At 42.4% G+C, this 14,183-nt stretch overlaps 1 protein-coding gene across 3 annotated transcripts in view; it reads left to right on the top strand.

Annotated features, from left to right (window-relative positions):
- Positions 1–14,183, top strand: part of LOC147117725 (dyslexia-associated protein KIAA0319-like) — a 120,875-nt gene that overhangs the window by 97,451 nt on the left and 9,241 nt on the right. For all 3 annotated transcript variants that reach the window (XM_085988943.1, XM_085988944.1, XM_085988942.1), the window contains exons 14-17: positions 3,154–3,305; positions 6,624–6,762; positions 7,745–7,904; positions 9,518–9,660. In XM_085988943.1, coding sequence (XP_085845069.1) covers positions 3,154–3,305; positions 6,624–6,762; positions 7,745–7,904; positions 9,518–9,660 — 594 coding nt within the window. The remainder of the gene's footprint in view (positions 1–3,153; positions 3,306–6,623; positions 6,763–7,744; positions 7,905–9,517; positions 9,661–14,183) is intronic.

Raw genomic sequence — 14,183 nt, 5'->3', positions numbered from 1 at the left:
AGAACAGATTCAACTGGGAATCCTTGCAGTGGAAGAACAGGACACTGTAAGATTGGTCCCTGAACATGAACTAGAGAGCATCAGGGCGCAACTTTTCCGAGCGCTGAAAGCCAAAGTTCAAGAGGAACGTAAGGTGGAAGTATTGGAGAAAGAGGTGGATGAAATGGAGAAGACTCTGATCCACCGTGTTCCCAGGGAAGAGTTAACGGTCGGCCAACTCCTTCATATGCTGAAGGACAAGACTCTACAAGGGGAACAATCTGAACACGAGCTTCAATCTTCAGGGGGAACGAGTTCGGAGCTCTCAAAAGTCACGGAGATAGCTGAGGTGGCAACACAAATTTTACAAGGGTGCCAAAAGTACGTTGAATCACGTCAAGGTAAACAGAAGAAGGTGGAAACCGTTACTTCAGTAGAAGGGTTAAATAGCCTGATAACGCAATTACCGGTGGAAAGGAAGGTATTGAACTCACAAATGAGGTCCGTCGTGAAGGAATGGCAGATAACCCAGGAAGAGCGGGATGAATATGAATGCATGAAGAAGGCTTTTCAAGAAAGATGTTTAGGGAAGGAACCACCGTCAGCTAACGTCCAGACGGGTGAGGAGGAAGAAGTCTCTCTCGCTGGCCTAACTCAGGACGAACCTGAATATTACCATGACCTGTTGAGTGACACTGAATATTATGAGGATGTGGTCTGCCCAGCTTGTGATGAAAACTCTCAAAGTGCTGAAATCCGGATGAAGCACTTAAGGTCTAAGGAACATAGAGAGTTGGTGGCGCTACAGCTGGCAGCCGAGAAAGGAGCTCCGAGAGTTTCAAAAAGGCAGAAAAGAAAAAGAAGCAGCAGAAGATAATAACTGTCTAAAATATTAGCACTTCTACCATTCCAGGCGGGACATTACGAAAGGAGCTAAATTAGTTGAAAAACTGGAAAATGTCAAGACAGCCAGTTGGTTGTCAAAGTCCGCACTGCTGGTTCAACAGGACGAAAGTTCAAGCTGCTACGTCAAGAAAAAGGCTATGGAGGAGTCACGCTAGCCAGGTGAACCGGCTACCCCAAAGAAATGTTGTTCGGAACGAGTCAAGATCAGAGACTGAATCTATGAACTGTTTCCGCAGAGACGGAACCTGTGAACTGTTTCCACCGAGATTATATTTGTAAATTGTTTTATATGACATTGACTCCACCGAGATTATAGCTGTAATTTGTTTTCTAGGAAGTTGAAGATATGTATGTTTAACGGGGACTCTGTAAGTAATAAGCTAAAAAGGGAGGATTGTAGTGTATGTACCCGTCTACCTTTAAGGGAACTATTGAATGTAACCGTTCACCTTTAAGGGAACTACTTTAGGTGTGGCACTATTTGTTTGGCTTCTGTATACTGTAATACCGATAGTGACCACACCAGTATATAAGTGTTGTAGCAGGATTTCTGGGGCAGATTCGCCCGGACCTTCGAATAGTAAAGACCTGTTTGTTTGTTACTTCTGAAGTCTGTGTATTTATTAACTGCACAACCCACAGACTTTACAATACTGTGGACGTTGGAGAAAGCATTGTAAGACGCCATGCTGACCAGATTCTAGAGTCACTGGAAAACCTCAACTCCACACCACGATCTGATACACCTGGCGATGAAACCGAAGTACCAATTGCATCTACCGCAGAATCGGTGATATTGGAAGCAGACGAACCAAACAACGACATTGATCCTGACTCAACCTTGCCAGAAGAACCTGATATCCCAAAGAGGCGTTATTCAGGCAGAATCAGGAAGCCTCCTCAAAGATTGAACTTATAATTGCTTAACTTCAACTAATGTATCTAGCAACCGTAATTGTAATTAGTTACTATTTAGTTGTTAAATGAATGTTATGTACTGTTTATCTAAAAGGGGAGGAATTGTTGTGTATGTCCCTTTAAGGGAATAACTGGTCTCAGACTGCAGTACCGGCAGTGACCATCCCTGTATAAAAGGCCCTGGCGGGCTTCTGTAGTTTCAGTTTCCAGATTGTCTCCATTCAGTAAAGACTTGTTAAACCAACTCCTGCATTCCGTGTCTCCATTAACACACGGATTTAATAACATCCATCGCAATATTTCAGTGTTGTAACCAGTGTTGTTTAGTTCTTGTCCTCACCATGCTGCGGGTGTTTTTACAGTACCCGCCAGGTTAGTGTTTTACACCCGGAAAAAATAAACACTTGTTATATCAGCAGCTCAGGTATGTCCTGCCCAGAATTTTCTTGGAATCGGCTGCAGGTGATTTCTAAACAGACTTGCCATTATGACGTCCCAGTGGTAATCCTTCAGCGAGACTGCTGTATCACGTCAATACGGCCGAGTGCGACGTCGGTCTCTTCACTCACCGCTAAGGACAGCAGGAGAAAATCTAAGCTGAAAGAAACCACCCAGTGGGATGAGTCATGTTAAATGAGAATAATAAATAACCTGAAGTGTTTTTAAGGGATGTGTTCAGATAATCGTTATAAGATGCTCAAACTTCATTCTCTTATCAGGTCCGAGCTGTTACATATTCTTTGTAAGGGTAAATGAACTCTCTCATATTGCATATTCTCTATACACATTATACAAGGGTAAATGAAATCACAGGTATACCACATTATTCATATTATATACCATGTGCAAGAGTAAAGACCCCACAGGTATTCCATATTCTCTATATTGTATACAGTACACAATGTTACATTTTGTGAAGCTGCTCCTAAATGCGGAGTCTTGCTCGTGCTACTCTGTCACTGTGTTATGGTAATGACTCACGTCCTGTACCTCTGCTGTCATACCCTATGTCTTACATGACTAAGTTCCTGGTGCTCAACAAAAGACGCGAGTCCATTTTACTAGTGAATGCGGCTATTATTTCATTCCCTGAGGTTGATTCTCCAGTGGTGTAGAATTGAAGAAAACTGATTACTGGCAGTGCTGGGAAATGTGAATGTCAGATGCCTGTGGTATTGACCTCTCTGACCACCTTGTACTGAATGTGTGTAGAAGTATTTTTAAAGAAACGTCTTATACCAGTTTTGTTCTCAAAAGTTTCATTTATAAAACCAGAAATTCTTAAATTCATAACTGTTCCGTTCTCCCAATGATAAGAGAAGACTGATGATTTTTGATTATGTTTTTAAGAAACCAATAATCGTCCTGTAGCCAACGCTGGAGGTAGCCATGTTCTGGCATTGCCCAATAACTCCATCACACTTGATGGCTCCAAGTCCACTGATGACCAAAGCATTGTATCTTATCTTTGGAGTAGAGATGGACAGAGTCCTGCTGCAGGTGTGAGTATGAAATTCGTACTTCTTCAGTCACTCTGAACAGCTGCATAACTTTACCTAATTTTTTTTAACTTTTTATCCTTGGACTACTCTCTGCAGTAAAGATTTTGAAAGGGAAAAAATGTTTTTGAAGAAAATAATGTCCAAGTTGGAAGTTTTTAAAACATTACAGTGTTCCTCGTGGGCCAGTTGATTGTGCCTGCGCCATCAGACATGGCCTGGTTACATGAATAAGGGAACGGATCGTTGAGGTGATGGTTTCTGATGTTCCTTCCACACCCCAACACGATGGCTGGAATTTTCCCCCTTCATCAGTTGAGCAAAATTTCACCTTGTGTTACGCAGTGAACGAAAGGTTAATTTCTGGGTTGAGCTGCCATCTGCAAAGCCGAGAGTCCAAAGGGCGAGTTTTAATTCCCCAATTTTAGAGAAAATAAATTTCTCAAATGTCATCATTGTATTGTAAGTTATTTTTCTCTCACTTTCTCTCTTTTACCCCCCTGCACCCCAAACCCCCAATTGCTGATATATTGACAGGGAGGGACGTTCCCATATATCCCAGAACAGCTCCATAGGAAACCGCAGAGGCCATCCATTTGGACTGAGTGCTGCTCTGGAACCTCATGATCCTGGGCAACTACAATACTAGCTGGTAACTTTGTAACCCCGACTGAGCTGAATACCAGGAGTGGTGTTGAGGGAGTGCTGTAGTTTAATGTAGCTCTTCTAAAAGCTAGAATTCTAAATCAACAACAACAACTACTTGTATTTATATAGAGCCATTAAGGTAGTAAAACATCCCAAGACGCTTCACCGGATTGTTATCAGACAGAATTTTATACCGAGCCACATGAGAGATTAGGACAGGTGACCAAAAGCTTGGTCAAAGAGAGAGATTTTAAGGAGCATCTTAAAGGAGAAGAGAGAGAGAGAGGGGTTTAGGGAGGGAATTCCAGGGCCTTGACAAATGAAGTCACGCCAGTGGTGGGCTGAAGCGAGTGGGGGATGCACAAGTGGCTAGACTTGGACGAACGCAGAGTTCTCGGAGGGTTAATTCCGAGGGAGGTTGCAGAGGTTAAACACAACCTGGATTTTCTGTCATTTTCCATTTTTGAATCAAATGTTACCAATTTTCAGTTGCATTGTTCTCATTTTAGATTTTAACACCAAACGCAGGTACATAGCAGTTAAAATACGGAAACAAGCCATTCGGCCCAACCAGTCCGTGTCGCCGTTTACCCTCCGCACAAGCAAACCGTTCCAATCCAGTTTACCCACCCTGTTTCCATATCTCTTCCTCTTTTCCATCATCCATCTATAGAAGCAAATTTTGAATGTTGACGTAATCTCTGCCTCCACCACTAACCCTGGAAGTGGATTCTACAGCCATGTTAGAGAAGTTTCTTTTGCTCTCTCTTCTAAAACTCTTCTAATGATCTGGCAAATTATATTAATTCATAGGCCTGCGAAGATATATTAGATAGCTGCAGGGAACTCTCCACTCTCAATTATCTTGTTGCCGGCAACTTAACATCGGTAAATAATGTGCCCACAGACCTCACCACGCTGTGCTTCCATTGCAAAACTTGTGTGTTGATTCATTGAAAATCTTTTGACACAATCCAGTCTTTTCCCTCAATTGTTCAATTTATGGCAATTTATTTTTTTAATATAAACACTTTTAATAGTGATTCCTTTATACACAGGAAAGAGCCTGGATTCCCCTGTACAACTGGCAGGCATTCAAGTTTCTGGCAGTGTGGGGTAGGCAGATACCCAAGCTGTGCCCATACTGGAACGGATGTCCTCTGGCCCCACGCAGAACGAGGTCACGCTCCCCCCTCATTGACCCCACAAACGCCGGTAGAGTCAGTGCTGGAAGGCACCAGCGGCTGTGATCCCGGCGTAACTGCCAGGATTGTGTCCTGTGACCTTTCGAGGCGGGCTGCATTTTCCATCCTTTCATCTTTCAACAAGCCTTAATTGCTCCTGCTATAATAAAGGAAAGGAAAATATTAACCAGATCAGTTGAAAGGTAAGTTAAAGACATTAGCTGTCCTATTTATAAAAAAAAAAGTGGCCCATTTTTCAAAAATAGGCCGGTACCCGTACTGCAATCAATTCCTCTGCTATTATCTTACGACATAATTCCCTCATTTGCATTGCATATCATTTGTATTTGCCCCGAAATCCTACGCAGTTTCTGACGAGTGCCTAGAAAGGGTAGGGGCCCGGCATAACCTGTCCTGCCCTAATATCTGACCCACCCACCCAAATTAGGGCACCTTTGCACTGATTTGGGAGCAGAAGTTCAAGCCCAAGGCTTCATGCAAGACACCAGGCCGTGACGCCACTGAGGGTTGCCAACTATCAGCATCGCTCCAAACTTGACTGGAAATGCAGAGCAGGTCTCTCAGCGTTAGGATGTCAATGTGATCCCTAATCCAAACCCGAATGGGCTCACCCAAACTGTTAACCCAGTCTTTCAAAATGCAGCCTGATTGGTGTATTCTTAGGATTTTCTATATTTTTATTTCACATTTGCAAAGTTTGTATTTCCTCATTAATGTGGATATTCAATGCAATTGAGCCAAAACATCAACACTTGGCTACGGTTGTAGATCAATTCAACAAGACAACCAATACGGTGGCATCAATAATTCTAATCAAGTACAACTAGTTACACACAGTAACAAGGCAGTAAGTACAAAAGATGGCTATTACCCCAATCCTTTGGCAAACAGGCGGCCATGTGTTGACGCTGTCTGATCCTTTGTTCCTTGCTCCAGCTCTGCACTTTCCTCTTAAGGCAGTTCTTTATTTACCCCAACTCCATGCGGTATCCACATGACCATGACAAAATCTACAGCCTCAGCCCATTTAACCCATATATGGACATGCTTCCATTTTGTCCCTGACTCTTTGGCAGTTTTTCTGCAGATACAAGTTAAAACAAACTGCGGTAAGACAGTTTAGGATTACAACATTGAGGTTCCCCTTTCTGTCAGATGGGCCTCAACCAATGTTCCCTCTTAATTTTTTTTTGTGCGCGGTCCCTTTAAATTTGCTAGCGGCCGCGCATACGCAGCATCTTTTCCAGCAGCAACAGCTGGCGAGTGGCCTGCACAGAACCTCCCAATGGACGCGCGCCCGCACAGCTTAGGCGGGACGTTGGCCTCAACATGTCAAATGCTTTCAGGAGCTTTGGATTCTTTATCTGAGCGAAGTCTCTTCAGTCCAGGTTTTTTATGTTTGTTTTTTAAGAAGTAAAACGTGAGTAGTGATGATCTCTCTCATTCTCATTCTCTCTCTCTCGTGCAGGAGGTAATGCATGGTTCAGACCATGACACAATGCTGCAGCTAACCAACCTTGTGGAAGGGAAGTACATTTTTCACCTGAAAGTCACCGATGCGAATGGGGAGTCGGACACAGACAGCACCACCGTTGAAGTGCGACCTGGTAAGATGATGGGGGAGTTTGTCTGTGGGCCAGCAACGTTTTCTGCATGCTTTTTCTCAAATTCCATTTAAATCTCGTCCCCTTGGCACCACCACACATATAGCCTCAGAGCCCCTGGACCAGAAAAATTAACCAATGTCGTCACTCCTGATTGCTATCCCATGACACCCGCTGAAAACATTGTGTGGACTTTAGGTGAGGGACAGGATCGGGCACCTGCCATTGTCTAGTCTCATACATGAAGAATGGCCATTTAGGACAGGAGCATGAACAAAGGTGGTGGAACTTCATCCTTCAGGAAATATATTTTTAAAAATTCATGTAGAACACCAGGACGGTCAAATGTGATAAGCTCTGACAGTACTTAAGCTAAGTGTGTTCTATTTCCATGTGCTTTGTGTCAGATAGAATGTGTCGTTATCCTTTTCGATAATGAATATATTTGTCCATTGTATCCTTTTTTTTAATCTCCAGGTTGTTCTTCCAAATTTAAAGGATTCAACAATCAAAGGAGTCTGCCAAATCCACATTAATTCCTTGTTTTGCTGCAAAGATTGGCTTTAGATACAGCCTACATGTGGTGTATCGGAGTGTGTACTGCCACTTGGTCTACTTTACCTCAGTCACTCCCCTCTAAGTGCTAATATTCTGAAAACAGTTTGGCATCTTTGGGAGGTTGTCACGGCTCAAGATTTGGGCAAAACCCAATCTTGGATGTAACGAGATGAAAATATTGGTATTTCTTTAATGGTATTGAATGACCTGAGGTAGAACTGAAATTGCCCCAGGGTCTGAGATAACGCACAAGAGGTGCAGAAGGTTGAAAGGTGAATGGATTCTGCAGATATTGATTGTTTATTTTCTCTAAAATGTGTCAGTTTTCATGGTAAACAACTTTTGTACCTTGCCCTCCAATGTCTAACCTAATGCTTGTGTGCACATGGACTGTTCTTCCTTGCTAATCCTGGTCTATGTCCTGCAGACCCCAGGAAGAATGACCTGGTGGAGCTGGTGCTACAGGTTGACGTGAGCGGTCTGGCTGAGCAGCAGAAGGACACCCTCGTGCGACAGCTGGCTGTGCTACTTGGGGTCCTTGATGCAGACATCAATGTCCAACAGATTCGGGCACATTCTGATTCCAGGTAGTTGAGCGAGACATTCGGGAGCCAGGCCTAAAGTTTCTGTAATCGCTAATGTATATATTTTTTTCTGTCTATCCTTGGAATGTGGGCATCGTTGGCAAGGCCAGCATTTATTTTCTAGTTGCCATGGTACAACTGAGTGGCTTTGGGCCACTTCAGAGGGCAGTTAAGAGTCAACCACAGTGGTGTGGGACTGGAGTCACGTATAGGCCAGATCGGGTAAGGACGGCAAATTTCCATCCGCCCTTATTTTTGTTATCTGTGTCAGTAAATATGGTGAAATGGAACAACATATTTTTGTGCATTGATGTTCTAGGCCAAAACAGTTAACTCTTGTATTTGGAATCACCCTGTGTTGATTGGAATCTGGAAAAAATCCTTTCCAGATTTTTTAAAAACTGAATTTAATTGTCAAGTTGCCACGGTGGGATTTGAACTCTGGAGCACTAGTCCAGTAAGATAATCACTGCACTACCGTACCTGTACCCAATTTCATCAAGTACATCCCATTTCTGAGGTGAGGTGGGTCGACAATAAATAACGCTCTTCATTTTTGTAAGTATTAAATGCCATGTTTTCAAAATTAAGTAGAAAGACTTGTATTTATATATACATCTTCACACACCTCTCAGAAAAGGGCTTAATGCTATGTAGGCAAGCAATGACTGTGTGAATATTTTTTTAAAATCATAACTTGCCTTATCAAGGCAGCTGGGCCATTCTTCCCTTTATTTGTTTTTTGTGCCTTATCTCTCTTCCCTGTTTGGAATGATATCAGCAGCTTATGGCCTACAGCCAGGCCGATGATGATTCACTGGTAGCTGACTGCCAACCAAGACCCAGACGTAGTCAAACATCGAAGGCCCCACTTCCTCTGCTCCACTGACGTGGACTGATCCAGGTTTCTCAGTGCAAAGGAGGCTGTAGCAGTGGGAATTCTGGAGGAGTTACCATCCTACGGGCACCACCTCCTTCCCAACGACAGGCCAACAGTGGGTTGGATGAAACTCTTTCCTTCCCCCCTCTCCGCCGCCCCCCCCCCCCCCCCCCCACACCCAATGGGAATTCCCACAGAAGACCTAGATGTTTCTAGTTCTTACCCCATTTCCTGCCCCCACCCCCCTAACCCTGCTGGTTTTCTCCCACCCCTTTTAATGCTGGAACTGTGCCCCAACCTTTAAGGATACAGCATTGATCAGCAGTTAATATTTGTGTGCCTTATGTATTAAGATTGGGCAGCCCTAACCCAATTTGTTACAGGTATGGGAGGTGGAAAGATATTCCATTCTTCAGGACTGACATGATTCACTTAGATGAGCATAAAAAATCTCTTGGAAATAATTTATGATGTCCTTGTAGTCTGTCTTCATTTTAAATGCTGCAGAGCATGGGGTTTGTGAACATGAGTATTTGCCTTGTAAATTGGAATAACTTGTCCTTTTGCTCTCTCTTGGGCGTGGGGGGAAGCCCTCTAATGATGAAATATTATTTATTTTATTGTTTGAATTAAAATTTGCAATTATAGTTAAGGGCTTTCTTCTGCATGCCGGAACAGTACAGAGCAGCCTGCAGACTGCCATTTATTAATGGTTTTATATTCTGTGCCTCTGCAGTACAGTTTTGACGTTCTATGTCCAAGGTGGGCAGCCGTACAGGGTGTATAAAGGGGTGGATGTAGCCAGGAGTTTGCAGAAACAGCTCATGAGAGAGAAAGTGGACTTCCTGCTTTTCAAAACCTTGAGAATAGACACAGTTGGTGAGTTACAATGTCTTCACGTTTTAATCTTGTTTAGGTGTGTTACTACTTATGCAGGTTACATTATAAGAACACAGTCTTTGTCCAAATTACTTGTAAATTTATATTGACAGCACACATGATGTGTGCAATACGCAAGATTCGTTGAAGAGTGGCATATGCATGCTCTTGGCAGCTTGTGTCAGTAGATGCTAGTTATATCTGGATGTATTGCTGCATTGCCCATTAATTAATCAGCTTTTACCCCAGGTTTTCAAAGGGTTTTAGGTGACCAAATTTATAGTAGTCCCTAATAGTTCTTGTCTGTGTATGTATATTTAGTTATATCTATAATATATTAAAAATCTTGGATCTTCTTACAGTTTGTTGAGTTGTCCCATTATAATTTTTATGTCCAAATCTATAATTGAAACTGCTTTGAAATATTGCTCTCTTTTTGGGGGCTTTTAAATGCTGTAATTAGGCCCTCCTGCCAGTGGAGGCACTGAACCACCACTGCTGGTAGAGGGTGTAATTATAGTGAGACAAATTTCCGTTCCAAATGTGGACTTGGGAATTTATAATGGAAATATTAAAATAAGGACATAATTCATTCTCCATTTTAGAGTCATTCATTATGTCTGTGTGCTTTGGAACACTGAGGGTATGGACTGCCCTATATAAATGGATTTGTTTGTTTTTACGAGCCCCTCCAGAATGCATGACATAAGTCAACCTATTAGTTTGCACCAAACTATCATTTGTATATGACTGCTAAAACTGAGTGTTACATGTAATGCATATACGAAACTGACAAAGTTCGGAGATCTTTAAATGGTGTCAGAAATTTATCATAGTATGATGCAGCACAGAAGGAGGCCATTCGGCCCATTGTGCCTGGGCTGGCTCTTTGGTAGAGCTATCCAATTAGATCCATTCCCCTGCTCATTCCCCATGGCCTTATAAAAATTTCCCTTCAATTATTTATCCAATTCCCTTTTGAAAATTACTATTGAAATTGATTCCACCACCCTTTCAATCAGCACGTTCTAGATCACAACTCGCTGCATAAAAAAAAAAATCTTTCCTCAAGTCACGTCTGGTTCTTTTGTCGATCTCCTTAAACCTGTGTCCTGGTTATCAACCCACCTGGCACTGGAAACAGTTTCTCTTTATTTACTCTATCAAAACCCTTCATGATTTTGAACACTTCTATCAAATCTCTTAACCTTCTCTACTCTGAGGAGAGCAACCCCAACTTCTCCAGTCTCTCCACATAACTAAAGCCCCTTTATCCCCGGTCCCATTCTAGTAAATCTCTTCTGCACGCTCACTAAAAGGCCTTGACATCCTACCTAAAGTGTGGTGCCCAGAATTAAACACAATACTCCAGCTGAAGCCTAACCAATGTTTTATAAAGATTTAGCATAATTTCCTTGCTTTTGTACTCTCTTCCTTTATTAATACAGCCAGGGATCCATATGTGTTTTTTAGCAGCCTTCTCAACTTGTCCTGTCACCTTCAAAGATTTGTCTACATACACTCCTGGTTCTCTGCTCCTGCACCCCCTTTAAAATTGTGTCATTTAGTTTATATTTCTTCCTACCAAAATGTATCACTTCGCACTTCTTCTCTGTATTAAATTTAATCTGCCATGTGTCTGCCCATTTCACCAGTTTATCTATTTCCTCCTGAAGTCTGTTACTATCCTCCACATTGTTTTCTAAATTTCCGAGTTTCATGTCATCTGTAAACTTTGAAATGATACCCTGTATACCCAAGTCCAGATTATTGATGTATATCAAAAAAGAGCAGTAGTCCTAATACCGACCCCAGGGAACACTACTGTATACTTCCCTCCAGTCTGAAAAACAACCGTTCACCACTGCTCTCTCTTTTCCGTAGCCAATTTTGTATCCATGCTGACACTGAATCTTCAATCCCATGAACTTTAATTTTGCTAACAAGTCTATTATGTGGTACTTTGTCAAACGTGTCTTGAAAGTCCATATACACAACATCAACTGCACTGCCCTCATCAACCATTACTTCATCAAAAACTCAATCAAGTTAGTCAAATACAATTTTCCTTTAACAATCCATGCTGACTTTCATTTATTAGCCAAAATCTTTCCAAGTGCCAATTAATTTTGTCCCGGATTATTATCTCAAAGTTTTCTCCCCACTGACATTAAGCTGACTGGCCTGTAATTGGTGGGTTTATCCCTGTCCCCTTTTTTGAACAGGGGTGTAACATTTGCAATCCTCCAGTCCTCTGGCACCACTCCCATACCTAAGGAGCATTGGAAGATTGTGGCCAGAGCCTCCACAGTTTCCACCCTTACTTCCCTCAGCAACCTAGGATGCATCCCATCTGGACCAGGTGACTTTTCTACTATGAATGCTGCCAACCTTTTCAGTACCTCTCTATTTTATCCTATCTAATTTCTCTATCCCCCTCCTCCTTTACTGTGGCATTGGCAGCATCGTCTTGTGAAGACCGATGCAAAGTACTCAATTAATACCTCAACCACGCCCTGTCTCCACAAGAAGATCGCCCTTTTTGTCCCTAATTGGCTCCACTCTTCTTTTGACTACCCTTTTACTATTTATATGTTTATAAAAGACTTTTGGATTCTCTTTTATGTTAGCTGCTAATCTATTCCCATACTCTTTCCCCCACCCTTTATTCCTTTTTTAGACCACCTCTGTACTTTCTGTATTCAGCTTAGTTCTCTACTGTATTATGAACCTTGCATTTATCATAAGCCTCCTTTTTCTGTTTCATTTTAATCTCCATTTCTTTAGTCATCCAGGGAGCTCTAGCTTTGGATTCCCCTTTTCCCCCACGTGGGAATGTGTGTACTCTACCTGAACCATCTCCTCCTTGAAGACCTCCCATCATTCAATTACTGTTTTGCCTACCAATTTTTGATTCCAATCCAACTTGGCAAGATCCCTTTTTAATTCATTGAAATTTGCCCTCCTCCAGTTAAGTATTTTTACACTTGATTGCTCCTTGTCCTTTTCCGTAACTATTCTAAACCTAATATTATGATCACTGTTCCCCAGATGCTCCCCCACTAAAACTTACCTCACTTCATTCCCCAGAACCAGATCCATAACTGCTTCCTTTCCTGTTGGGCTGGTAACACACTGATCAAGAAAGTTTTCTTGTACATATTTCAGGAATTCCTCCCCCTCTTTGCCCTTTACACTGTTAATATGGCAGTCTACATCATCCCTTTCCAGTGCTATAATAGTTTATTTGATCAATTCTGCCACCCCCCCCTCCTTTCTTTCCTTGTCTATCTTTAAAAGCCAAAAAGAGCAAAACTTAAAAGCAGGTGTAGCTTTTGAATAAATCGTTACAACCATTCTATTTTAATGGCTTTCAGTTGAGACATTAAATCAAGGTTTATTTATCTGTGTGTTCAGCTGGATGTAAAAGATCTGGTGTGACTATTTGAGAAAAAGAGCCGAGTTCTCCCAGTGTTCTGGCCAACATTCCTTCTTCAACCAACACCACCAAAAGTAGATTATTTGGTCGTTCATTCATTTACTGTTGGCTGTGGGACCTTGCTGTGTGTAAATTGACTGCCGTGTTTGCCTACATAACACTGATTCCACTTCAAATGTATTTCACTGGTTGTAAAGTGCTTTGGGGCGTCCTGGGGGCTTATATAAATGTTAAGTTCTTTTTACGGAGGGTGAAATTTTGCAGAGCAGCATTGAGTGACGTGATTTTTGTATTTTGTGGGGTTTCTGTGATAATGAGGGAGCCAGGAAGCTTGTCTGAAGCCAGGGAGTGTTTAACGACGGACTGCTATCACGAAGGGTATCACAGTTCACTGGTAATGCATTTAGGGAGGGCTAACAAGGCAAGGAAATACACTATAAATGGTAGGACACTGGGAAGTGCAGAGGATCAGAGGGACCTTGGAGTGCATGTCCACAGATCCCTGAAGGTAGCAGGACAGGTAGATAAGGTAGTTAAGAAGGCATATGGGATACGAGGCATAGAATATAAGAGCAGGGAGGTTATGCTTGAACTGTATAAAGCGTTAGTTACACCTCAGCTAGAATACTGCGTACAGTTCTGGTCACCATATTACAGGAAAGATGTGATTGCACTAGAGAGGGTGCAGAGAAGATTTATGAGGATGTTGCCTGGGCTGGGGAATTTTAGCTATGAGGAAAGATTGGATAGGCTGGGGTTGTTTTCTTTGGAACAGAGGAGGCTGAGGGGAGACCTAATTGAGATGTATAAAATTGAGGGGCTAGGATAAGAAGGACCTATTTCCCTTAGCAGAAGGGTCGATAACCAGGGGGCATAGATTTAAAGTAATTAGTCGGAGGTTTAGAGGGGATTTGAGGAGAAATGTTTTCACCCAAAAGGGTGGTGGGGGTCTGGAACTCACTGCCTGAAAGGGCGGTAGAGGCAGAGACCCTCATCACGTTTAAAAAGTACTTGGATATGCACTTGAAGTGCCATAACCTACAAGGCTACAGACCAAGTGCTGGAAAGTGGGACTAGGCTGGAT

The sequence above is a fragment of the Somniosus microcephalus genome, chromosome 5 (genome assembly GCF_052327205.1).
Source record: "Somniosus microcephalus isolate GS21.2 chromosome 5, FLI_Smic_1.0, whole genome shotgun sequence".
In the NCBI taxonomy this organism is placed as follows: Eukaryota; Metazoa; Chordata; class Chondrichthyes; order Squaliformes; family Somniosidae; genus Somniosus; species Somniosus microcephalus.
Note: the sequence above shows the minus strand (reverse complement) of the source record. Positions and strands in the feature narration are given on the sequence as shown.